Genomic DNA, 27,189 nt, shown 5'->3' with positions numbered 1-27,189 from the left:
GAAAGGGCTGGCGACTACGTTTCGCCAAATATTGAGCTCGGTACGTACTTAAACGCCCGCTGAAGATGCACCAGGGGTGGCGAGTGTGTCGCTTGCATATCCACTATGCAACTGCAGGGAGAAAAATTTTGTGGGAAAATATCAGTGGAAAATGGATGAGGGAATTTAGTTTGAGAACATGGGGGAACATTCGTTTTATGAAAGAAAAAGTTTAGTAATGAGTGGTAATGTACCTATGTAATTTAATTATCTGGTTTAGAGTGGTATTAGTTGTAGAGAATTTTCGAGTAATTATCTGTGGATTTATTTTTATTTATGTTACATATATGGTGACTTATTTGAAGATTTAGTAGGTAAATATCTTCTACACTAGAGATCGTTTCAGAAAGTGTTTTAAATAAAACTTACCCTATTTCTACATTTTTTATTTTTTTATTATTAAAAAAAATCCACCTAGAGGTGGACGTCTAATTTAAAACACTTTTGAAACGAGCTGTAGTTTAGGAGATAATTACATGTGAGACTTCAAATGGGTCATCTTATATATGATTATATTTCTGTACCGAAGATGCTTTTACAGAAAAGAAATATTTTCAAAGAAAAGAATTTTCACCCCAATTCCTTCGACCATAATTTTGATTACTATGTAACTCGACAATATTATACTCTCCCAAAAATCAAATTAATTTTCCCTGTGCTATAATCTCATTACTCGACAATTCTCCCCATCCCCAGCAAAGTAACAAACCCAGCCCCTCCAAAAAGAAAAGAATTCATCCCCAATTTCTTCCTCCAGCCCCCCAACCACGAACCCCACAATTCAGTCCCACTTTCTTCTCCAACCGACTCAACAAGTACTCATTATCCCAGCGTTCCGTTACGCTTATCAATCCCCAGAGCCCATTCCAAAAAGCGCACCTCCAGCTCGCAATCTCCCCTCGTTCCTCTGTTTGTCGAGCTCTGCGCCTAGGCTGCCGTTTTCTAGGCCTCGGTTTGTCGACCCCTCCGCTATCGCGGTGATCACGTCGACACCGTGCAGAGCACGCAACCCTTTCGTCCATGCTTTGCATAATCGCGCGCTACTTTTCCCTCCCCCGCGGAAATAGCCGAGATATCGCGGGAGACTGTCGTCCTAGGGTGATGAATCGTTAAGGAAGGGGAAGGATCGGGTAGTTTTCGTGAGGGACTCCACCAGGGGGTGAAGGGTGGCAACCTTTTTCTAGATGGAGTCGAGTATCTCGTTGGAACTTTTCAGCAGGGCGGCGAAATCGTTTTCTGATAGTATTCATGCGAAGTTTCGCGAGTTTTCAGTTTCTTTGAGGAGGGAGTATTGATCTGGGGTGCTTGGCGATAGAAAGTTTCGGTTTGGTAATTAAGCTAGCTGGGATGGAGCCTGTAGCTTCTAGGGATATTCATTTTTCATGCGCCTGTGTTAAATGTAATAAGATTGCATTGTGGTGGGGCTCTGTTTGAGAGAAAGGACTAAATATTTAAGAATCCAAAAGATTTGAAAATACGAATTCTAAAGGTACAAGAATTTTTTAATTTTAAGCTTGGAAATTTATGAACTGCACAATTTTTAAAATCACTTTTAGTAAAGCTTGAAATAAGTGCAGAACATAGTGTCTGAGTATTCAAAAACTCAAAGCCTCCAAATACTAGTAAAGAAGGCTTCAAAAATTCTGCCTACATACATCAAACACTTAAAAAAAGACACAGACAAAAGGGAGTCGCTGAAAGCTCCTTTAAGCTGGGTGTACACTAGCGAACAGCTCACGAACACCACTCGCAAACTTTTGATCACCCTTACTCTATTTTTCCGCTACCACCAAGAACAGGGTGATAAAATGGTGATAAAAACTTTTCAAACTGTTTGCAAACATCTCTTCCGAACCGTGATCGCGAATTGTTCGCTGGCGTAGACCCAGCTTAAGCTGCGAAGAATCTTATGGACACTAAAACGAGCAGCTAAATGCTTCCCCCCGAAATGATTTCAACCTTTGGACCACGATGACCCATCCCATTCCCAGGGTCTTCTCGCCCCGAGGTTTCACCTCCCCCTGGAGTCCTTCGAATGCTCGTCCAGTTCTGCTTGAAATTCTTCGGTCATTTTCGAGTTCGTTAATTGTCGAAGAGGTCCCCTAAAGGTTCGCCGCGGCGAGGCTTCAGCTGCCACCTGAAAGAGTACGCGGCGAGGCTGAAAGCTCGCGCGGTCCGCGTTGTTCCAAAGGACTTCTTGTAATTAACTGTCTAGACTGCCGACGTTATTATCTGGGCCTCGTTAGCGTTATCTCCGGCAAGCGGGAAACGTCTGCTGGAAATTACGCGACCGTATGCACGACTGCTTCTCTCTCTGTTCCTCTCCCGTTCCCCGTGTCCGACTCGCGCTGTTTCGCTGCTCCACGCGCGACCACGAAAATTGCAACGCGCGCCTTTCGCCTCCTCCCCTTCCTCTCCGCGTCCACAGCTCGCGTGATCGATTAATTAACTTCGAAGCGTCCGTTTTCGCGACGATCCACCCTGCTCGGAGGGGATCGCGATTACACGTTAATAAGTCCGCTGCGCGATAATTGCGACGTCGCGGGCACACGAGAGCGCTCCAATTGCATTCGACAAGCGGGTTCTTAGTAGGTAACTGGTGACGACAGGGGGAGGGTTTCGATGGAGGTTTCTGTTTGAGCAGTTTCTTCTGGGAATTATTCACGGTTTTAGGTTTGTTAGTGCTTGAGCTTGAGCTAAGGGTGGGGATTAATATCGTCGAATTTTTGTGCTTTTGAATTTTTAAACGTTTAGGGGATGAATTTTACTGCTTTTTTGCCTTCAAGGTTTTTCATCCCTGAACCTTCTAATTTTAGAGTTTCTAGTCCCTTGATTATTCGAAATTTCTGATTTTTAAAGTACTTCAATTTTTTGATTTTGATATTCCTATACTCAAACTTTAATTAAAATATTCTAAATGAGTACTGCAGTTTAATGTGGGTACATATTCATGCATAAGTATTTGGATACTTTCGCATTGCTGGAAATGCATGAAATACTTACACTTTCTTATTTATAAGAACTAATATAGCTTCAGTATTACCTTATAGATTTGTGTCTTCTTAAACCCTTATTTTTACGTAAAAGAATTCTTTTAATTCCTCTTTTTCTTTTCGAAAATACAGATTCAGCACCAAAAATATTTCCCCTCTTCGAACTATCCCTCCCATCATTAGAATTGCTCGACAAGTTGAACAAAACTCGAAGCTCAGCGAAGTCCTTCACGGAACGTGTCTCAGAACGTCGCGTTCGTTGCGCAACCGTGTCGCTTTTCCAGGAAACCATCCCCGCCATCTTGCCCCGTCGCCTTTTTCCCCGATTATTCCGATTACATAACGTCGACTGTCTACCAGCGTGCAAAATCGTTGAATTTTCCTTCGAGCGACGCGTGGAATACGCGAAAACGCGCCTGGCGTTATCGTCGTCGTGACGCTCGCGACAAATGATGACAAATTCTTATCGGAGCGACTGCACGCGCAGATCGAGCTGCATCTTCTATAAACAAGTTCATTATTATCGGTATAGGTCGAACGACTGCCATTTGGTCTATCGACGGTCTATCGATTATAAAGTCACTCGCAGTTCAATCATTTTTCTGTTACCACTTGGACACTCGTAGATATAAGACATCGGTTATTATGAAAGTGGTGTAAGTCCAGCATTTTTTCTAAAATTCATATTTCAATTTTTGGGGGATTTGGATCGTTTTTATGTGGCTCAATTGATATAGAATAACTTTTCTTGAATTTTTAACTTACACCATTTTTATAATTAAACAAGTTATACAGGGTGTCCCAGAACTGGTGGTATAAAGAGGAAGAAGGTAATTCTACACGAAAAAATGAGACGAAAATGTGTAATAAAATTTGTTGAAAATTGATTTTGGATTTTAACCAAGTACAAGTATACCGAAGTTTAAGTGTAGACATTGGAGGGGTAAATGGGGAAAGGGGAGTGCTTTTAGCTTATTGTAGAATTAGTCACTGACCAGAGCAAGAGTGTTTAGTAATAAACCCAGCATGTGCCACCAGTTTTGGGACACCCTGTATATGCAGCGACACAGTGCACATGTTCACGTAGTTGGCGATCTCTCAGCGGTTATCGATCCAGAGATTCTTTCGTTCTTTGTCGGGCTCGAAACAATTGACTAGTTATCGTCCCGTCCTCGGCATTATTTACAGATTGGGGCCAGCACGCAGATACGATGTTATCGCCATTGGTTTCTTTCTTGGGCTTATGAGGTCGCGAGATTGCCCGCCACGGCCTAGATTCGTCTGGGAAAAGGAGCGAACGTTTTCTACTGAAAATGGCGATTCTTGGAAGGTTGTTCAGGTTGAGTCATAGGTCGAGGAGATTAGTTGGTGGAAAGCACTTTGCACTTTAATGCAGGTGCACTGATATACAGTGACGTAAAGTGCAAGGTGGAATATGTGGCTCTTTCAGAACCCTAAAAGGGGCAATTGGAGATTACGTGTATTGAAGTAGAAAGGTAGTTTCTGATAAAAAGAAAATACTGCTCGTTTCGAATATGTTACTTATGTTTTGGGAGAGATTGGAATTCTTAGACTCTGGACCCTGTTTTTTAAAGATTTTAAATGCCAGAGATTGTACGGTTAAATTTACATTCAATTATCACTCTGGAATGCTTCAATTATAACTAAGATGATCGTTCAAAATTTCAGGGTTCAAGAGCCAACAGTTCTCACACTTGAAATACCTAAAAACCTGAATCTCAAAAAATGTCTCTACTCAAAGGCTCAACAACTTCGAAACGAAAGAACCTCAAAATTTCTGCATTCCAAAATCGCAGAAAATATTATTACAGCTCATAATTCTAGTCTCAATTTTCCACCCTCAAACACCCAAAACTCGCTACAAATTTTCTCCATTAAATTCCGCTGCGCAATTCACACCCTCAGCCCTCGTCACAATAATAATTACCGCTCTCACCCTCCTCCTACATTACACATGTACCTCCAGCTCGTTCCCTCTATCTGCCATCACTTCCGCTGCACAGCGACAGAGGCCAGAAATCATTTGCAAGCTCGTTGCCTCGCCTCTAAACGCGTCGAAATTAACGCCTCCTCCATTGAACTCCGCGACTGTGCGCGAGAAATAAAACCGTGACAGGTATTGAGCAACGATCAGACAATCCTGAATAGTCTCTCGCGAACGGGAAGTCCCGTCGTCTAGACTCTAGAATCGCGCGGATTCTTGGCGCGGTCGCGGCTGTTTGGCCTTAAGGTCGTCCCGATAACGAGTCGCTTACGTCAGTCGAGAGACAGGCGACGTGCCTCCCCCTTTCGCGTCCCGTGCCCGCTGGCGTGCGATTCCTCCTCCTCCCCTCTCTCACCCCTGCCCGCCTAATCGTCCTATCTGGCCCTCTTCTCTAGCCAAGTCGAACCGAGACGGCCAGTCGCGGGCCGACGTCGCGAAGCTTCGCTCGAACGCGTGGCGATCGCGTCAGGAACCGATCCACGTACAGCGGCCTTGGATGCTCGCGATAATTGGCAGCGCCGCGATCAGCTGGTCTATGGACTGCTGCATCGATGATCTGTGACTGTCTTTGTAGTTATTCTATAGCTGGTTTATGGGTGTTATATATCGGCTCTATAACTGTTTTATACAGGCTTTATAGTTGTTCCATAGCTGCTGTAGAGGGGCTCCATAGTTGCTCCGTGGCTGATATATAACTGCTCTTTTAATGGCTCTAGAAGTACTTTATGCCTGTCATATAGATGCTGTGTAGAGGATCCGTGGTTGCTTCATAGCTGCTCTGATACTACTCTTCTAATGTTCTAATTGTTTTAGAAGGATTTTATGTCTGTTCTGTAGCTGATCCATGGATGCTTTATAACTACTTTTCTGGTCGTTCTGTACCTAGGTGTTCTGTAGCTGTTTTATAACTCCATAGAGGATTCATAGAAGATCTATGGAGGCTTCATAATTACTGCATAGTTGCTCCATAGTTGCCTTATACTTGCTGCATAGCTGCTCCATAGTTGCTACAGTTCTCTATGACTGCCCCATAGCCGTTAGAAGAAAAGACACATAGTAATCACGAGGTTCGCTAGATAGAATTCCTTGGGGGGATCGAGGCCAAGATTTGTGTTCGTCGTTTGGGTGGATGATCGAAGCGTAGATTGCTGGGGTGATTGAATAAGTGGGCGTTTAGGTCATTCGCTTTTGGGAAGATTTGGGTTATGGGTTTCTTGGCTATGTCAGGAGGGATGAATTGATGCTGTAGTTTTTTGGGTTTAGGGTGATTGGTAGGTGGTCTGAATGGAGGTCGTGCAATCTCGAGTGGGACTTTTGTTTGGGAGATCTGATTAGATTTCTATACTCAGCTGTGGTACTAATACATTCTATGATAACGTGGTAGGATTGCTAGGATTTTCTGAAAATGAATGATTTATTGTAGCAACTATTATAGAAGATTCTTTTAGAGAGTATCAATCTTTATATATTATTGACAAATATATTTCATGTCAGATATTAATAGTTAGTACAAATTCTATGACCCTAATCACATTAATTAATTCCTTTCGAAGATCTGGATTAGATTTGTAACTAAACAAGAATACTAAAAAATACTTCACTGCAAAAAGATTCACAAATTAAAACATTCACAAACTTGAATATTAAACAAGAACGTCACAGTTAATTACACCCAAAAGCCCTAAGTCTACTTCCTTTTCTATATCAACATCACACCACTCGAAACACACCTCTACCAACTCACCAACTCCACATGTCACTCCTCAAGTCTCCCCACCCGAACCTCTGCATTCCTGCGTCTCCGCCTAATTATCTAATCGAAGATTAACAATCAGAGCGCCCGCGATAAAAGAACCACGCCAAAAAACATTTGCATCAACGTCTCACCGTCTCGCGATCGCCGAGGATCGCTATAGTCACGCTATCCTACGATTATCCCCGCAGATAGCGAGGCCCCCGCCCAGCTGCCCCCAGCGCCGATTTCGTTCCGCTAGGAAGCCCCCCAGCCAGACGATTTCGTTCAGCTCGCCGAAACGTGATCAACGATTCTGAATTCCCTGCGCAGGGTGGAACGGCCTCTAACGGTGCAAAACGGTTTCTAGCGAGGATTCACTTTCGGTTTCGCCTCGGCGAGCCCCGCGAGGCCCCCGTCTCGGCTGCTCGCCTCTAACGGTGCCGCTTTTCGCGACGGTGGGGGTGGGGCCTTGAAAGACCTAGGGCAAGCATGATAATCGACTTTTCGGTTGCGCAAGACGACTCCTCGGCCATCACGATTCGACGCGATCACGTAGCGAGAAAGAACGTCGACCCTGGCGAGCCGAGCCCGGGTCTCGTGACCGCTCTCGAGTGTCATAAAACGAGTTGATGCCTGTCGATCTTAATCTCGAGCGAAACCGACGCCCCCCTGCGTCTCCTCGCGATGATATCGCGAATCGAAAACACGTCGAGGTAATCTCGTCCAAGGTGGGACTGCTTGCCTCTTGGTAGAGGCTTTTCGGGACTCTGGGGAGCTGGGCGCTTCTGTTTTGACTGAGGGCAGTTTCTTGGGGGAGGGTTTAACCCTTAGGTACATGATTTTCTCTTGAGTTAAGGACATTCACTGTCAGTCATTGTTTTCTGTGAATTTAGCTTAAAATTGAGGTTCTGGGTTAAAATTTAGAAGAATTCACTTAAGTGACCAGGGGTATAGATATAGTAAGTACTAGTGAATTTTTGGCGAATAAATAGTTCACTAGATTTTACTAAACACTCATTGAAGTATTATTTCTGTTATAATCTTTCCTGTAAAAATATAGAAATCTAAAAGCTGGAGTCAAAAACGACTTTCAATCTTCATCTGAAATAAACTACAATCTTAGCTATAAAAATACAGAGATCTAAAAGTCGAACATAAAGAACGACAAATTTGAAAAAAGCTATATAATTCAAAGAAATAATACCACACTTATTATTCAAGCTACAATTTTATTATTTCTCTGCAGTACTAGCTTCGATATTTCCAAGCCCAGCAATTTTTACCTCTGGAATTATAAAACATTATCACATTTAAAAAATTTCAATATTTCTACGTTTCAATTTATCGAATAATTCCACTGCACTGAATGAACGTTAAATGGAAAAGTGTTGCAGCTGGAATCGCCCGAGGCTCGCAATTTTTTCTACGATACGGGTTTTGCATCGTGGTTTATCCTAGTCGCGAGGCCGGTGCAACTGGTGCATCGTATCGCCAGTGCATTGCCCCCGTGACGCGAGCATGCTTCTCGATCGATTTGCCTCGACCACCAGCTCGAATCGTTCCTTGCAGCTTGGGAATTCTCGGCTGTACGATGTTATGCTGGCATCGATGTTCTGAAAGGCTGTCGACGATTATTCTTCCCTTTTTCCTCGCTCTCTGTTTGCAGTCGGATCTCTGAGGCTTGCTTACCCTTTTGAAGTTTCTCTAATTTCCGATTCTCGGCTGGGAATGGGTACGTTCGAGAGAGATTACAGAACTGTCTATTTACAGCTTCTGCTTCTGCTTCGAGCTTCACGTGCAGGCGATTTTTGAGAATAATAAATAGATATTTTCAGGAAAATTGTTTAGATGTATGGGTGATTATGTGAAGGTATATTTGTTTTTGAGGTTGGAGTTAATATTCTGCACCTTTTTTGTGTCTGAGTAATAGTATATCTAGTAGGTGTTTGTTTCTATATAGTTTTTTAATCCTTGATACTTTATCACTTGATTATAGAGGTTCTCCAATATTAATACAATTTTCTTTTTGTTATATATATATTTTTGTTCAAGAATTTGTGTGTATTTACACTATTTCTTTTGTCATATTTTTAGTGTTCTATGTCCAAAATTCCCTGGTTAATTGATCACAAGTCAGAGCCCTCTGTGATCAGTTAACCCAGGTCAGAGTCAAGCACCTAATCTTACCCTAGAACTTCAAACTTCCCTCAGAAGATATTGCCACAGATAACAGCTTCTTCAGAAGTCAATTATGATTCTATTTCCGCCCACAAATTGATCTCTTTGTTTCGTAGAAGACAAAGTAGCCAGCGCGTTTAAAAGCCATTATCTCTCCACGAGTTCTCGACAGTACTCTGGTATCTGTCGTCCGTGTGTGTCAATTCGTGCCAGATAACCAGTCAACATACCACATATCTCGAATTGTTGATGTAAATTTCTGCCTCGGTGTCGGTTGGTTCGTCGGTTCACCGCTCGATACGCCTCTTATCAGTCATTTTTTCATCCGTATGAAAAATGCCTCCTTCCTCACTCTCCCAGCCTTAGATTAATCAGAAGTCATCGCGAGGAAACGCTGAACGTGTTTTTTAATCTGACGCTAGTCTCGTTTTGATAGGACAAATATCGGTAGTCACAACACGACGCTGTTGGAACCTCGCGGCTGAAAAATCGAACCTTAAGCCGCGATCCCACTTGTGCTACAGGATTTGTGGGTTCCCATTCACTACATGGAGTGTATTTAATATTTGAAAAGAAAACTATTTAGAAATTGTCAGGGTCTAATGCTACTATCCAAAATTTTCGATGTTATTGCTCACACAAATATGAAGAATATTCATAGACAAAAAATTATGGTAATAGTTACTAAAACAAGGAGAGCAAACTAGAATGAATATTAAAAAAATTGAAACTGATTTTTCCTCAATTTAAAAGTTATTTCTGCTCACACAAATATGGACAATATTAACACACAAAAATTATGGTAATAGCTCCTAGGAAAAGGAGGAATATTCAAAAACTGCAAAGTAATTTTTGTTCGATTTAAATCACTTCCAGTGTATTAGGCTGTTTAATAAATTTAATGTGGCACTCAAAATATAACTCTAGATTCTTTAATGAAAACAGCTCCTCCAAAATACCTAAATCCATCCCTAAAAAGCCAAAAAAAAGGGTCAGACAAGTTTCATCGAAATCTCGTCAGAGCAGATCCGAGTTCCCAGCCCCGTCGCCCATTTTTCACCGCGTGGAAGTCGGAATTTCCCTGCAACCCCATTTCAGGATCCCCTACCACGGGTCTCTTCTGGGTTCGATCTCGCTCGCGACCTATCCCGTGGACATTGTACACGCGTCTTTGTTACGCGAGCCATTGTGTGCGATCAATACGAGAGTGCGAGAGCACACTGCCAGCAGCCCTGGCATCCCCTGGCGCTCGTTACCGCTCCTTACGGCCGCAGCTTTCCCTTTCGACGGCCTCCGTGGAAACGGAGAACCCCTTTAAAGGCTTTAACGCGCGGCCACCGTTGCGTTTCGTCCAAGGGGGGAGAGGAATTTTCTTCGTCCCTCGAAGGGGATCGAGATCGGCGTCTTCGGTTGAACGACTCAAGCCGTCGTGAGCTGCGGCTGCTCCATTCGATTTTTCATTTCTCTGTGGGATGCAGAGGGTGACGCAGAGGATGTACAGGGTGATCAGTTTGACTGGAAATGATCTAATAAGCGTTGGCAATACTTAGGATGATAAGAGCGTTTGGAATATATGCTGCCAACAGTCGGAGGGTTTTCAGTTAAATTTATTACTCTGTATATGTGCTGGGACAAGTAGGTGAATATGGTAATGTGTATAATGTCGTCGAGGAGGTAAATCATTTTTGGAGACTGAGTTTGATACTTGGTTTGGGGGCAAGTTGATGCTGCGTGAAATGAGTAGTAAATTGGAGCTTATTAGGTTTTTTAATTATTTTAGGTGTAATGTTTAACCACTAAAGAATGTTTGAGGTGTTTTATACTATATAAATTGTGTCTTTTATGGCTGCAGAGTAGTCGTATCATTTTTTAACAGAACTTTTGCTTTCACTTGGAGAAGTAATCTACTTTAACACTTTGAATATTGCATCCATATGTATGAGAAACCTTTTCACAGTTATTTATGAACAATACTGACAAAAAAATTTAGTATAGCTAGAAAAAGGAAGCTACCTAAAAAAATATATGTATATAAAATTAATAAAACACAGTTTTTAGTCAAAACTAGAATCACTATAGATCTCATAGAATTTCTATTGAAGTCACCTCCATGGGCAAATGAATCATCATTAATTAGTTAATCTTAAAGAAGTTTTCAAAAGTTGCACACACCGAGCTCCAGGCTTCTCGAATTGAATTGCAACCCACAGTGTGCCATATTTCAACAAAGTATCCATTCGCGCAAAATCGACACGTCTAAAGTTACAAGCTCTCTAACGAAACTCGCACCCTCGCCTCGCAAGCATCCATCACTTCCACACGCTAGAGCCTCGAAATTCGCGATGAACTCTCCATTCGACGACCATTTCGCGTAACAGAGCCCAGTGCTCGATCACAATGAACTTGGACACGCGATTCACCAATTATTAACTCGCAGAATGAATTCGAATCGGCCTGTGATAGCGCCTCGTCGAGAAGACGAATCAGTAGACTAGCGTAGACGATAACTTCAAGGAACTTGAGAAATTTCGAGCGTTTCCCGCCTCCACTTCACGTGTTTCTTTTTCCTTCTTCGTTTCCTTGCTCAGTAGGCGTCAGGGAACAATCGACGACGAGAAATTTTTATTTCGAACTCGAGGCTACGCGACGTTATCGCGTTTTTATCGGGCCGCGATTAATTCCGCCGAGTCAGGGAATAATTCGAGCGGCGATACGGTGCAGTTTGATACGCCGTGCAATCGAAACGTGCAGCGTGTGTTCGCTGATAGTGCTGCGGTATCGCGGTAACGATCGTTGGGAGCGAGAGGGACGAGGAATGGTACATGTTTTCAGGAATGGACGAGCGTGTTTGCCTTTCGAAATTATGGGACTTAGAATTTGGGGAAAGACACACTAAACGTAATTTAGCCACTGTGTACTCTCTTTTCTGGGTGGGTTTTCTCTTTTAAGGGTGGTTTTCATGCCACCATATCTCAAGCCCTTACCTAATCAGGTAAATGACCTAGTAGCCAACCCTGTGCCAGTACCTGGACACTGTCCCTAACTTTATCTAATTCCAAGCTTAAACTCTACTACTTTAGAATTTAATAATTCACATACAACATAATAATTGCACCTAACGAAGAACAAGAAAATACAAAAAACAGTATATTCAATTCTGGAATTTAATTCAAGTGTCAAGACATTCATGTCTAACTTATCCACTCCCTGAATCCTACCACATTTCAAGCATCCAAGTATCAGATCATTTCCTCTAAATATCAATCAAAAAGTACCCAATAAAAGATCCATATTTCTCCTGAAAGATATTCAACAAGGACATCTAACAGTCTCCAGGCTCGAAATAAAATAAAAATTCAAAGCCACAGCATTGAAGCAGCGAACGGGCCATCGGCCAGCGAAAAGAATGGAACGAAAAGGAAAACGCGTTCGTCTTTAGTCCGTGCTCGTAGCACTTTCCCTGTTCACTTGAGGATGCGTTGAAACGCGACGCTGCTGCGGCTTTGCTTGCGGTCACACGTCTGCCCGACGAGGACTGCCTACAACAAGCGCGCTTTATTCCCCCGTCTAATGGAAATTCGTTCCCCGTCGATGGAAGTCGTCTGTGGAAATCGGCCAATTAACCCGCTGTCTGGGCGGCCGACTCTTTAAAGGGCATAGGATGAAACAGGAATGCCTGTTCGACCGCGTTCGCAATTGGGTCGTTAATTAGCGACCACGAGGATGTATTATCGCATTGCATATCGTTGCATACGGTGCATCGGTTTGTAAATTATCGCCACTGCGATGCTGCTCGGTTCTGACGTCTCTCGAAACTCGAATATTTTGCTGGCGAAGGGATTCAAATTATATGGAGAAACATTGTTTTAGATCTTTTTAGTCTTCTGCATTTTTAGTGAACACTAGTGCAGTTGCGAGAGGAATTAATTTGTTAATTTATGAAAATTGTAGAATCACGAGACTTTTCTTCTTGAAATAGAAGAAAAAGATATACAAATATTGCAGAAGTCTCCTAAGTAGGTTTAAAGAGGTAAACTGTTGTAGGATTTGGTATAGATCTTTGTGAAACTAACAAAGCTGCTTGATCACAGTAAGACCAGCTTTGTTAAATCTACAAAGTGACTCTCACTGATTGTATTAAACTCATACTCTTGGAGTACTTCTATAAATTCTACAAGACACTCCAATAACTTCAGCTTAACATTTCTTCCCATGTATGTATCCATTCATATCAGTCTGAATTTAAGACAGTGTTCACAATTATTTTAACCTAACTTAAAAAGCCTACAAATATTATTCTACCATTACAGATACAGTGTAATATTTTCCTGTTAATTGGAAACTTGGAATCAAATAAATTCAGGTCTCTCGATTTTAGTAGCAATTCCCCAACTCTAAAATTGATTCTTCCCAGCGTCTAGACTGACACAAGCATCGCAATTTGCGCCTGATGGGAGTGGTACGCTTTGCTTCGTCGATTTCGAAGGAGTTTGATCCGCGCTTAATTCACGGCGATTAATTCGACGAATGGCGCCGCGTAATCTCGCGTCCCGTCTTCCAGTTTATCGTGGCGCATTGAAAGGTAGCGTTACCAGCCGCGATCATTTTGCTTACGGTCCCACGTTTCACCTACGACTGTACCGTATCCTCGTATTTCCGCGCGCATAACACGCGCCCGCGTCGATTTGTCCGGATAGTCGTCGCCTAAGCGCTCGATAGGAACGACTATCGTTGCTCGCGTTCCGTGTGCACTTTGCTCCTCGAAGGCTCCTCGGCAGGGAAATCGAGATTTCCTTCGTGATAGTCTGTATGAACAGTTCAACTATTCTGCTTAGAAATTTTTTGTCAAGAAGGCGTATTGCACTGTGGTGAAAATCAATTCATGAGACTTAGAATGTGCGAGGTTGTTTCCTTCGAGGATGCAAATTTTGACTATTTTAGATTTTTTTTTGGAATATTTTTTAGACTTCTGTTGGTGCAGCTTTTTTTTAAGTGTTTCAGTATTGACTGTTGAAACTTTTGGATGTGTTAAGGAAGTGTAAGATGGAGTTTTTGAGGGTGCTTTTTTTGAGGAATGAGAATTGACGCATTTTTATTGAAGATGGTTTATTGTTGTGTCAATGGGATTTGTGGATTTTGTGGGGGTTTTTCACAGAAGTTGGAGCTATACGTGACTATGAGTGATCTTGAAATACGTGTTCGGTATTGAGGAGAGGTATATTGTGTACGTATAAAAGAGTTAATCGTAGATACCTTACATAATTCTCGAAGCGACTGTAGTCTTTATTGAAGTAGTTCAGCCACGTTCTCACGTGACTAATACGCCGAACAGAATTTACGTGCTTTTTACACTTGAAATTGAATTCTAACTTGATTCCACTGTACAGTATTTACTCGACAGAAAATCATGTCTGGCTAGAGGCAATCAACTACTACTCTTTCGTTTCTGTGGCACTTAAATTTATTGCTCTGTTCTTTGGAAGACCATTTGTGATAGGGGGTTACAAGCTTATATAGAGCAAAACTGTGGGTAATATCTTCTCGTTATTATCTCGCTGTAGTTCTGTCTATCTCAATGAATTGTGTTCTTGCTTTCTTTACTTCTGAAAGGAAGAGACTGAACAAAACCAGCTAAGAGATAGTGTCTCAAAAGTATTAAAAAAGAATTCTTTTCCCTTCCTCTCTATAATGTCGCTACTACAAGCTTTCATACAGTGCATAAGACATAATTCCCTTTACCATTTAATAGAAACCTTTAACCCCTTGACGTGTCTTACCGAGTCTGACTCGTATAAGTTTCACAGTCCCTTCACTGCCGAATACGCGGTAACGCGTGATGAGTACTCTCCCCAAGTAACCGCTCACGCACCCTCGCGTGAGACACCTTTGTCCATTCAATAGGAGCTCTGTCGCTGGCAGTTTGGGGTAGTCAAACGTTTCAGATCGGCAGCGAAGGTGATAACATCACAAAGAAAATTGAACCTTGATCCACTTCACGATATAAGCTCATCCCCACTGCTCACCCACGAGCTCACATCGCGTTCCCACCTCGTCTTCCATCAGTATCTCCCTGAATCTCGCTCCTCCAACACGACATTCGGCACTAGAGCACGTTTCCTGCCATTTAGACGGCAAATGGATCACGTAAGTAGCCGCGGTCGCGAAATGACGGACAGGAGGAATTTATACGTCGTTCCTGGTCACGGGCAATTGCCCCGCTCGTCACGGGCCAGAATAATACCGTGATACGTGCATGCCAAGAGGCGCGTCGGGAGCGAGAGGAAACGACCGCACCGATGACGACTGGATGATGATGATACCCGTCGGTGTCTACGCCTCGAGACGAACAGGCGACAGAGCCTTCTCCGTGTCTGGCCTTGCGCGTTATTATCGTATAGATTCCTCTAGTCAGCAGTCTACAGTGTCGTTGAATTGGCAATGAGACACGGACGAAACGTTGCGAGGGAACGTTTAACCTTGCGAAAGGGGGCTAGAGTATAGCAAAATTGGATCAGGAGCAATTTTTGAAGCTAGGTTTAGAGCTGGATGTAAAGCTAGAGCGAGATCGAAGCGATTTGAAGAGTAAATTGATGGGAAGATGAATGCTACTGTGTTTTCTTGTCATGTGAAAATTAGGGGTTCGCTAGGGAGTTCTATTCGCGTGTTGGTTCTCTCTTTGACAGTACCAAGGACCTGCGGCACAGTAGTTTGGTCTTAGAAGCTTGTACTTCAGTATGTGTACTCTCCAGTGATCCCACAGAGGCCAAATAGCGAGTAGTCGTGTGCTGATAGTATCAGACTGATAGTCTTTGGTACTATCAAAGAGAGGCAGGCTATTCACGTACTATACGTGTCCCATGAGAAGTCCCTTTAAAGGCATTAAGGGCAATGCTTTCGAAGAGACTTCTCATGGGACACGAATAGTAACTAGAAATCGTTTGAAGCACATATCGAGTAGTTGTCTCCACTGCGTACACTCTCCTTTCTGATTAAGAGTGGTTTTCATATTACCATATTCCAAGCCCTTCGAACTTAGGAGCGTCCTTCGAGTGAACAGCAGAGACAATCTTCATTCGAAACGAGGATTAAAAATAAAAGCGTCCCTAAAATACCTTGCTAAATCAAAGTGAACTAAAATCCCCAACTTTTTCTCGAGCTCTCTACCATAAAAATGTAAAAATTAGTAGATAAAATGATCCTGAAAAAGTGTAGGAGAAAAAAGGAAGTTAAATACCGAAAAAAGGTGAAGTAGTTATTACAGGAAAATCGACGTGGTACTCTTTTTTTAAAATTTCATGCATTTCGGTCTGGTCGATCGATGCAATCCATGCTTCGCATCAGAAACACGAGCATGGACCATTGTTCGAGGCTCGCGATTTTTCCAGGAAAATTGCCTTCCGCGCCGCGTGAAATCGAACGCCGATAACGAGGCCCGTCGAATTCGACGCGGTCGACGCGGAAGCGGATTAATCGTGGCTTTAATAAAAGAGAAAATGCAGGACCTTTTTTTCGTTCGTTCGATCGCTGCTTTCACGGCGCGCCTCGTATTTACGACGACGCCTCGGGGCCGATTAAATTAATAAATGGAATCGAATGCGTTGCGCGGTGGATCGGTACGCTGGATCATTAAAAATATGGAAGTGTGCATTAAACTGAGAAGAACGAATAATCGGTTTAGTGGAGCGTGGAAAAAAGTGGGGGAAAAAAAAAAGCGACAGTTAATGAATGGGATCGTGGGATATGGATTATGTTAACGTGGATGAAAATATTTGCATGTAATTTCAAGTGCGTGAAGATTTTATTACACGATAATTGAAATTTGGTTAATTGTGAGGAGATTTTTAATTATTTTCATTAAATTGCGTGATTTAATGCGACTTTATGGAGTAGATAAAATAAGGATTATAATACGTTTAATCAGCCTTGACGCTCATATTTTACCAAATGTGTTTTCAAACATCGTCAAACTTTGTTAATTCGTTTCAAGTTTTATACGATATTATCTCCGAATCCCCACACTTTTATGGAGCCTTTCAAAATCACGTCAAACCTCGCCGCACTCCTTTCAAATCTCATCAAACTTCATCAAACCTCATCCAACATCCCGAAACATCCCTAAACAAGTTCACCTTCATCTCTCAGCACATCCCTCTTCCACCATAAACCGCCTCTCAGCCACTAAACCAACGAATGCCCATCGACTCTAAACCCCGAACTCCCGCAGACCGCGCGACAATTTTCCAGGTCGAATCCTATGCGAAATCACGGTTCCCGCGTCGCGACGTGTCACACGACAATTGAATAAAGAAGCAACTCGTTCCGCCTCCTGCGCCCGCGAAATCAGTCTCGTTTTACGAGCGAGCACCGAAAACGTCCACCGACCGACGATAAATCCCGATCGTCGTGTCGAGTTTCCTAAAAATTTTACGCGCGACAAATGCGGGGTCCGATGCTCGCCCGTTCGAGAATTGCATTTGTATCGGTTCTTATATGCGGTGGATACGATCGCCGCGATCGTAAACCGATGCCGGAAGACGCTCCCCTGTTTAATGTCCTTGGTTATGGGGGGAGGAGGGGGCAGTGTTTTAAGAGGAAAGTTTTTGCGACGTGTTCACGTCGCGTCTCAGCGTCATGAAACTCGGAGCCCCACGCGATATTTAGTAGCCGTCGAAACGGTTCATTCTCCTCTCTGGGACATCATCGTTATCGTTAAGTGTCGTCTCTCCTCTCCCTTCCTCTCTCTCTCTCTCTCTCTCTTTCTCTCTCTTTCTCTGTCTCTCTCTCTCTGGTTATTTCTGTTACGTAATGTGTCGAGCGGCCGTAACCGCAGGTGGTTGATAAATTATTAATTGCGAGCGTAATTGAATTTGGAGGACGGGGAGCGTGCGGATGTGTGCGCTGTGATGTGACACTTGGCTGCTTTGAGGCTTTGGAGATGATGGAGATGGGCTCTGTGGTTTACGGTTTTTGAGGGGAGGTATTTGGTAATTGCTGGGATAGGGGACTTTGTTTTATTTGTGTACACTTGCCGCAGTTGAGTATTTAGGTTATGGGATGGCTTGTTTATGAGATTGGAGGATGTTTGAGGTGTATTTTGTTTCGCTGGGAGGATTCGTCTTGGGTTTATGATTTTAAGTTAGATTGATATCTTTTTGCGAGACAAGGTATATTATAGGGATGGTGGGGATGTAGGGACAGAGTACCACGTTATAAGAGGGTTTACTGTACATCTATTTGAGACCTAAGACGCTTCTCAATCGATTACGCAAAAACAAGCCAAAAATGCTCTTCCAAATCCTGAATCTAGATATAGTCTCCAGAGTTCCAACCACAGACTAAGTCCTCAAACATTCTTTGCCACCTAAACAACCCCTAAGAAGAACTCAGAAGGCCTTGGAAAACCTCAGTAGGTCTTAGAAGGTCTTAGAAGGTCTCAGAAGGTCTCAGAAGCTCTTATAAGGTCTCAGAAGGTCTCAGAAGCTCTTATAAGGTCTCAGAAGGTCTCAGAAGGTCTCAGAAGGTCTCAGAAGGTCTCAGAAGGTCTCAGAAGGTCTTAGAAGGTCTCAGAAAGTCCTAGAGAACCTCAAAAGACCTCAGAAGGCCTCAGAAGTCTACAGAAGTCTGTAGAAGTCTTCAAAAAGCCTCTTAGAAGGTCTCAGAAGTTCTTAGAAGTCCTCAGGAGTTTTCAGAAGCCTTCAGAAGCCTTCAGAAGGCCTCAAAAGATCTCAAAAGATCTCAAAAGACCTCAGAAGACCTCAGAAGGCCTCAGAAGACCTCAGAAGCCTTCAAAAAACCTCAGAAGCCTTCAGAAACCTTCAGAAGCCTTCAGAAGCCTTCAGAAGCCTTCAGAAATCTTCAGAAGACCTCAGAAGTCCTCAAAAGACCTCAGAAGTCCTCAAAAGACCTCAGAAGGCCTCAAAAACCCTCAGAAGTCCTCAAAAGACCTCAGAAGGTCTCAGAAGGTCTCAGAAGGTCTCAGAAGTCCTCAGAAGTCTTCAAAAGTCCTCAGACGGCCTCAGAATTCCTCACCCAGGCTCGAAAACTTGTCAAAAAGAATGATTTCCCGTGTTCTCGCCCACAGATGCTGTCGGTGAGCCCAGGAATGGAGGTAGGCAGCGGCGGTCACGGCGGCCTCGGCGGTGGACTGGAGGGTGATCCGAGCGGTGGTGGCGCCGGCGTGGGCGGGGGTGGCGTCGTCGGCGGCGGTGGAGGCGGGGGTGGCGAAGGAGCCACCGAGGGGATGCAGGAAGCGATGGTCGCCGCCGCCAGGGACCGGGCGATCCGCGCCGGAAGTGTTCGGCAGGACCTCGCCCTCGACCTGCCCCCGCGGCTCCAGCTTCCGGACGGCGAGGAACGTCCGTACGGAGCGCACACCGCCCTTCATCTCCGCGACCCCGAGCAGGTGAGCCATCCCCTACTGGATTATTCAGGGGACTAGGGGGATATTCTGGGGAGACGGCTCGATGAATCTCTTTGGGCTCCATCGAGCCTCGTTTGGGATTATTGGGAGCCCTGGACTCCTCGGGGGTTGGGGGACGTGGAGCCTTGGGGTGGAAGCGTGACGGTTGGTGGTAGAGAGATGATAGAGGAGAGAGAGGTATAGTATCGGGCCTGGGCCTGGTGGACTGGTAAGTCTGCCTTGCAGACCTGTGCTTTTGAAAAGGGAAAAGTTGGGTCAGGGTAGAAGATAGAGGGTTGCCTCGATACGAGTTCCTTGGGGGGCACTGTTTTCCTAGTTTTCTTGGACTGCAGTGGTGTCTTGATAGAAGAGTTTGAATCGGTTAGTTTCTTTATTTATCAGATAGAGTTGGTTTATTAATTGGTTTACTGATAGTAGCTCCCTGGGATACTTACATTTTCTTGGAACTATAGGGATTCTTGTCTCAATAGAAGCTCGCGCTTTTGAATTAGATGATTTCCCTATTTATTACATAAAGTTAGTTTATTTTATCAAGCCAGAGGTTGCAGTGTCTCGATACTAGCACTCTGAGACTCTTAAATGTTCTCGTAACTATATCATTGTCTCGATAGAAGCTCACAATTTTTAATTAGTTCGTTTCTTCACTTATCAGATAAGGTTAGTTTCCTTTATCAGATCAGAGGTTGCACACTGTCTTAATACAAGCTCTCTAAGACACTTCTATTCTCTTGAAGCTAAATTACTGTCTCGATAAAGATTCATAATTTCAAGTCACTTAGAACATATTTTACTTATCAGATAGATTCTCAAATGATAGCCTCCCAAATAAGCGATGTTTCATGTACGCTCCATCCAACGCAGCCACTAATCACTGATCAGAAGTCCATTTGAATTCATAATTTCTCCGAGCGCGACTTGGTCCGTTAAACGCTCGTCGATTAACCGCGCAGGTAATCAGCGCGCGTTTTCGAACGGCACGCAGACGTTGGCGGGTAATAACGCGTGTAAAAACGGATAAATTTTCCACGGTCGGTGTGCTCGGATGAAATTGCGCTGGCTGCATTAGAGCCGGTCCGATCGATTCGCAGGTGTTGAGCGTGCGTTCGCTGTTATTCTTACTGTTCTGATAATCTCGTGGACGGTTGCCATTAGCCCTGCACGGTAATTAACCCCGTTGATTACAATGTTTCGAAATTATTTATGGCCTGTGCATCGCGCGTTGGAAGGCGCTCACAACGTGTGTCGTTCGGGGGAAGATTCTTTATCACTTTGGCTGCTATGGCGAATACATTAAATATTCTTTCAGGCATAGTTGCTCTGGGAGATATCTTTCTTAAGACGGAAATACACAAGTTTTGGTTAGAAATCTTTCATTTATTTCGTGATTATGAAACGACTACAATTATTACTAAAATTATTATATGTCAGTGCTGTATAATTAGGGGTAATAGTAGTCGTATTACTTGTCGGATGTACAGCAATTCAATTTTTCTACGATTTTCCGCTAATTACTGTCGACCCAAAGCGCTAATTGCACCAGGAATATCCCGATAATTAACGTTCCGTACTAGACACGTTACGCGTTCTTAAAATATTCCCGCTGGAGGAGCTTTTCTGGGGCTCGTTTAATCGCGTTTCTTCAACGAAAGTTGATTTCCTCGGGGATAACTTGCGGACGATGCTCGTTCGACATCGCTCGAAACGTAGCATACTATTCACGCTTGTTCTATCCGCTATTCTATTGTCAGATAATCTAGAAACATGCTTAATGTGTCCTGGTTAATCCAAGTTTTCAACAATTCCTATTTCTCACTGCTGCTCTCAATTCTTTATGAGTGCTAAAAGAAGTGAATCAGAAGTACCATTGCAAGATTTGAAAGCTCGGGTAGAGTATTCAAATTTAGACTCCCTTGCTGATATAAAGGATCAGATACAGACAGATGAGGTGTACTGGCCAGAACTTGTTAGAAGCTTGGGACTTAGACTTAGACTAAATGAGAGACTTAGGTTTGGACTAAATAGAGACTTAGGTTTGGACTAAATGAGAGACTTGGACTTGGACTAAACTTGAGACTTAGTCTTGAACTAAATTGGGGACTTGATTTTGGATTAAAATGGACACTTAGTCTTGGACTAGACTTGGGACTTAATCTGACTCTGATAATCCAAATCCCAACTGAATCTGGACTAAGTCTTGACTAAATCCCAAATCCCAACTCAGTCTGGTCTAAGTCCAGACTCTAACTAAGTCAAGTCCCATCTAAGTCCCCACTAAATCCCAAGTCCCAACTATGCCTTGACTAAATTCCAAGTCCAAAACTAATTAAATGCCCAAATCCCATCAAATGAATTCCTAATTCTACAATTGTGCCAAAGGTAACCGAAGTAGGATCTCGTTCTACCCTCTCGAGGCTTCAAGCTAAAACACGCACGCCCTCGGTAGACCCGCTCGATGATGACAGGTTAGAATTTCAGTAATTCTACGCCCCTACACATGTACCTATACACTCTAGACACTTTAAGCTGCGACGTTTTCAATGCGCCACCGTTTCCTGGCCGCTCGGCGAACGACCGAAAAAAATATTTATTTATTCACTTCCTTCTGCGCGGTGCCGATCCCCTGACCGCCCCGCTCGCTATTGCGCCTCGTCATTCGCGAGCAACGCTCGCGAATATCAAGCAGGGTCACATTCCACTTGATTGCTCGTGGAAATCATCGTGCACGATTCATTATCCATTTTCAGTTTTTCTTTAACTGGGAAAATGTGAATTGAGAGAAAATGAGAATTCGTCGGACGCTAAATTGATACGGTTTTTGGGAATTCGTGGGAATCTTGGTTAACTTCTTTGGAGACAAATTTTTGGGTAGGTGAAACCTTGAATGAAGAGACTTGAAGAGAATATTGTTAGATATTAGGTATTAGGTATTGGTGTGTTAATATAAACTATTGTACAAACTACCTATATGAATAATATAGAGAATATTCTAGGGAATTATTCAAACCAGATAATTTTCATAAAAAAATTCTACTTATTTGATCAAAATTATTACACACAATTATAACGTAGGTAAATTATCCAAGTTTTATTTTCGAAATAATGTTTTTCTGAACCCAGATATAGTTCTTACCATTAGGTTTCCCTGAAGACAGAGTTGGGGATATTTTATTCGAGTAAAATTTTATTCAAAGTATTTATTTCAAACATTGTTCGAATGAAATTTTCTTGAATTAATGCCCAACTCTGCCAGAAGAGCATATCTATTTTTTTTAGTCGTGTCGCTGTCAAAACCTCACCAGCCAAACAAAGTACTAGCCTTCCCCACCCCATTTTAGAAGCACCCCCACTGACTCTGATCCCTTTTTCAGGAGAGCGAGATCTACCAGAAGTGCGTGCGACCACCGCCCAACAGGACAGTGTTCGACAGCGAGAGTCCGCCGCCCTACCGAAGCCAGTCGGCGCTGTTGGACGCTCCAGAGCGGATAGTGCGCTGCCACAGCGCGGGTAGCTCTCTGCTCAGGGTGTTCCGGAAGTTCCCAAGTCCAGGCAGCTCGACGCCAGCGGTGGTAGTCCCGCCGAGGAGGCCGACGCTGTCCAGCTATTCCGAGTCCAGTAGCAACCTGAGCAACCTGTCCAGCCTGACGGTGGTGCCGTGCGAGACGGACGAGAGTCAGCAGCAGCACCACCACCACCACCATCAGCAGCACGTCTGATCCGAGGCGCGGCCGAGAAGGAGAGCACTCGAGGCCACGATGACGCCGAGGACGGGAGACCTCATCCTCGAGGTCGACGGACGCCGAGGGATCTCGTGGAAGCGGCGACGAGCCGAGGCGGGTCGAGGTACGAGGAACAAGGAGCCAGAGGAAGACGAAGACGAGGACGTCGCCGCCGAGATCGTCGTCGTCGTTCTGCCCTCGAGAATCCTCGAGGCGTCGAGGATCCCTCAAGACTGACTCGCAGGAGAAACTTAGTGCACGGGCTCGGGCCAGCGTGTGCAGGCTCGGAGAGGACGAAGGGAGGCCCTCCTGTGGATGGTCCTCCAGCAGCCTGTCGGGAGAGGAACGTCCTCAGGAAGAAGTGCCACACTCGTCGCGGGTCCCCCGACGCGTGCTCGCTAGGCGGCGCTCGACAGCAATCCTAGGAGGCCAGTAGCCTAGATCTCAGACGATTCCAAAGCACTAGACCGAGACCTAGTTAGCTCGTAGGGGAATATCGAGCCACACGTGGGCCAGGCGAGCGTCCAGACACGAAGGGGGACAGACGGCCTATGGAGCGAGTCGGGGACTGATCCGCGGCGAGCGACAGCCAGCGCCATCTACGAGGGCCCGCGCCACAGGACCGCTTCAGTCGATCGCTTCCCAGTGGACAGATTCGATCCTCTGGGCGGGGCGTGGCCCTGCAATGGGCCCAGTGAAGGTTGGAGTCCTCTAGCGGCTGCTGGCCGCTTGTCGAAGGGACGATTGTCGAGCGTGCAAGTTTGTTCTCCGCGACAAAAGACTTAGTAAATTATTTATTGGCGGTGTTCGCCGCCGAGGCCGACCGCGAGGCGGCCAGGCGCGAGACAAACGAGAGAGGGAGAGCCTGATGATGGATTCGCGGCTGGGACAGCCGGGTGACTAGGAGTAAATGACGAGTATAAATGTTTTTCTGTGTGAGTGCGAGGGGGGCTGGTGCAGGGCCGGCTCGGGGTGACGGGGGAGAGAGGAACGGTGGGAAATGTTGAAAGAGGAGACTCGAAGATGAGAGATTTCGTGAATGCCTGTGGGAGACACGAGTGCAAAGGAGAGCGAGAGGATGAAAGTCAGAGAGGAACAGTAGTGCCAAGAGCCGTAAAAGGGAAAAGAAACTCTGTAAATATTAGGTTAGGTAGTTCAATATCAATATAATTATTATGACTAAAAATGATATGCTATATACTGATTAAAAAGTAATACCTTACACCACGCATAAACACGATGCTGACGGGCCGCGCGAAATCGCCATGGGACGCGCTCGCGCGCGCAGGAGGGCCTCATGTATCGTTCCGAGCGTCGCGATCGACCGATCAATCTCCCACGAGAGACCCATTTCGTCCCTCGTGCTATTGAACCGATTGAATTTTCTGGGCCTTCTGAACTGCTTCGAGAGATCAGCATTCACGTTTTAGTGATTCGCGAATGGGTGGAAGGAGAGCTTCTGTGTAGAGGGCGACACTGGGAAATCGATTCGTCGAGAAGATCGCGCGTCCCGACGCGTTTCGAGTGGCTCGCACGATGTCTGATATAACGCTACTTTATTATTATTCAGATAGATAAGGCTTCAGTTTTTGACGAAATAGGACGAGATCTGCCTTGACGACGAACCGAGAGTCGACGATCACGTTATCACTATACTTCTCCGCTTCGTTTTGAACGAAAGATTTCTAGAGGACTGCCACAGGGGTTCCTCTCTTTGTGATCGTGACGATGAATATTTTTCTAAGTAAAATTGAGATTAAGTCCCAAGAAGCTCTGATAAAGTATCAACACTGTTCAATCTTTCAAAACTCCAAGAATTAGACCAACGAGTACCACGAGGACCTCTGAGACAGTTCCCTCGATCTCCGCCGCATAGACATAGATCATCGACGCCATTTTGTCAGTACCAGTCAATTTAAGAACGCCCAGTTTTAGAGCACACCGAAAGCCACGGCGTCGACTTCGGTTCTCGACCTCGGGACAGAACGAAACTACTGAAGTATCTCATGAGAAGTCACCAATTATTGTAATCCTTAAAACTGTTAAGACGAAGGGGTAAAATTGCAGAGAAATTACCGACACGGAGCCCTCGGTCGCGGGCCAAGCGCGTCGCATGAAACTCGAGGGAAACGAAAAATCTGCAAGAAAGAAATCCTCGACCAAATCGGCGCCAAATGTCGCCACGGTTCCTACCCTCGATTCGTGCGCGCGCAACGCGAACCGAGTGGTCCCGCCGCCAGAAACCCACGATTTGGCGTAGAACCAATGCGCAAAAACGAACCAATGCCGATGAAAGCGCGTATGTTCACACACGCGCGCACACAACGACACGTAACGTGTAAATGTATACCGAAAATCAGAGGATTATTTCGACATATGTCCGGGCAGTTCTACACACACAGACACAAACACACACATAATCGACCATTTCTCTCGGCACAAGGAATCATCCGTTTTCTCCATCTTCAGATATACTATGTGTTCACGCGCATGCAATATTAGGTGAAGAGGTTCGAATCGTGTTTGTCTGCGCGAAGGAGGAAAAAAAAAACACGGGACGAGAGGAACGAACAATAGCGGGACTAACGAGATAGTCGTGATCGAGCGGCAGAATAATCGATGAGCAAATGCGTGCGTGTCAGAGAGAAAGAGAGAGAGAGAGACTGTGCGTGAGTGATTAAAGGAGTTAGAAGATACGGAAGCTAAATCCAATGGGTCTTGTGCAAGCCTCGGTTAAATTGAACCTGTTGTCACACTTAGATTGAATTCTGCGTCGCGAACGAAAGTGTTCGGCGAGCGCTGCGTAGGAGTTAATTAGGCGAAAAAGTGAAAATTTTCTATCGACGCGTTATCGATCGGAGTTATCGCGACGTTCGACGGGTCGAACGAGCTTTTGGTCCAGCGCGAGCCAGGGAAACAGTGTGGCCTTTCGAAAAGAAAATTGTCAGCGAACAGGGCGGAGCCTGATTGGCCTAGGCCCTGGTGGATTAGCTCCAGTCCCTGGATTCGCAGTTTCGGATTTCGAACAGTCCTTGGCCCGCTGGCATAAGGAATGGCTTAGCTCGTTGGATCGACGCTGGAAATCGTGGCCTCGAAGTAGAGTTCGTATTTAAATTTAGAAACTATAACGCGAGGGATCTTCAGGATCTTTAGATAATTGGTGTGGACACCTAGATATTAGCCATTTTCGAGTATCCCCTAGGAAAATGTTTATAGATAGAATACCATACTTGCTGCAAAGTGTTTAGGCCCATCAAACCAATTTTTTCTCATTTCTGCCTTAAATTTTGAATTTCCTTAGCAAATGATGGGCCCCTGTCACACACAGCGGTCAACGAGTATGCCAATTAGAGGACCCAATTGTAGCTAAATATGAAATTTGATTGCTCCTAGATCCAATATCAATTTAACTAAAATTCTAGAACTCTTTGATTCTAATCATCCCTAGAGATCTTCGAAAAAAGGAACGCTACTTCGAGTGTCGAAACGATGGAAAGTCTGTCTTCACCGTTCGTGCGTCTTCTCGGAAGCGTCGTGCCCAGGTCGACCACCTTGTAGTTAAACGTTGTAAGTCTGAGTCTCTAAGCGAAATAGTTAGTCGGATATTCGGTGATCGGATTCTCGGTTCGACCTGGCCGCTTCCGGTCCATCTAGTCATGCTGAGCCGCGCGTCTCTTCCGGAGGATGAAATCGATCGATCGTTTTAATCAATCGGCGATCCTGGAGGTGGATCCTCTAAGCGTGATTTATTGTGATTTCACGAGGTGTTCCAAAATTGCGAACTGAAACGAAATTCGTTCTTGTAATTAGTCGTGTCGATAAGATTGGTGTGTCTAGTCCGCCACAGCGAGGGGGACTCGGTCCACGTGACCTCTGCTCGCCCCCATCGTCCTTAATCGCGGAGCGACACGAGCGCCACTTGGGTCCGTTGATCTCACTCGCCGTGGAGCGTAAATCATTTTTTTCTATCTTTCTTCTGTTCTTTGCGTTACTAGTTAATCGAAAACGTGGGTCGAGGCAGGGAACGGGAATTAATTGATGCACAGACCCGCAGACTGATACGGATGCAAATCTGAGAATCAAAATTAACGACCGTCTCGTGG

General features: G+C 44.6%; 1 protein-coding gene across 2 annotated transcripts in view; it reads left to right on the top strand.

The window, feature by feature from the left end:
• The window catches only part of LOC143186938 (uncharacterized), a 132,203-nt gene extending 109,120 nt beyond the window's left edge, over positions 1-23,083 (top strand). For both annotated transcript variants that reach the window (XM_076390821.1, XM_076390822.1), the window contains 2 exons: positions 19,032-19,352; positions 22,739-23,083. In XM_076390821.1, the coding sequence (XP_076246936.1) occupies positions 19,032-19,352; positions 22,739-23,083 (666 nt within the window). The remainder of the gene's footprint in view (positions 1-19,031; positions 19,353-22,738) is intronic.
• Positions 23,084-27,189: the final 4,106 nt, after the last annotated feature.

This window comes from Calliopsis andreniformis, unplaced genomic scaffold, assembly GCF_051401765.1.
Source record: "Calliopsis andreniformis isolate RMS-2024a unplaced genomic scaffold, iyCalAndr_principal scaffold0022, whole genome shotgun sequence".
NCBI classification, from domain to species: domain Eukaryota; kingdom Metazoa; phylum Arthropoda; class Insecta; order Hymenoptera; family Andrenidae; genus Calliopsis; species Calliopsis andreniformis.
The sequence above is the reverse complement of the archived record's forward strand: the minus strand, read 5'-3'. Positions and strand labels throughout refer to the sequence as shown.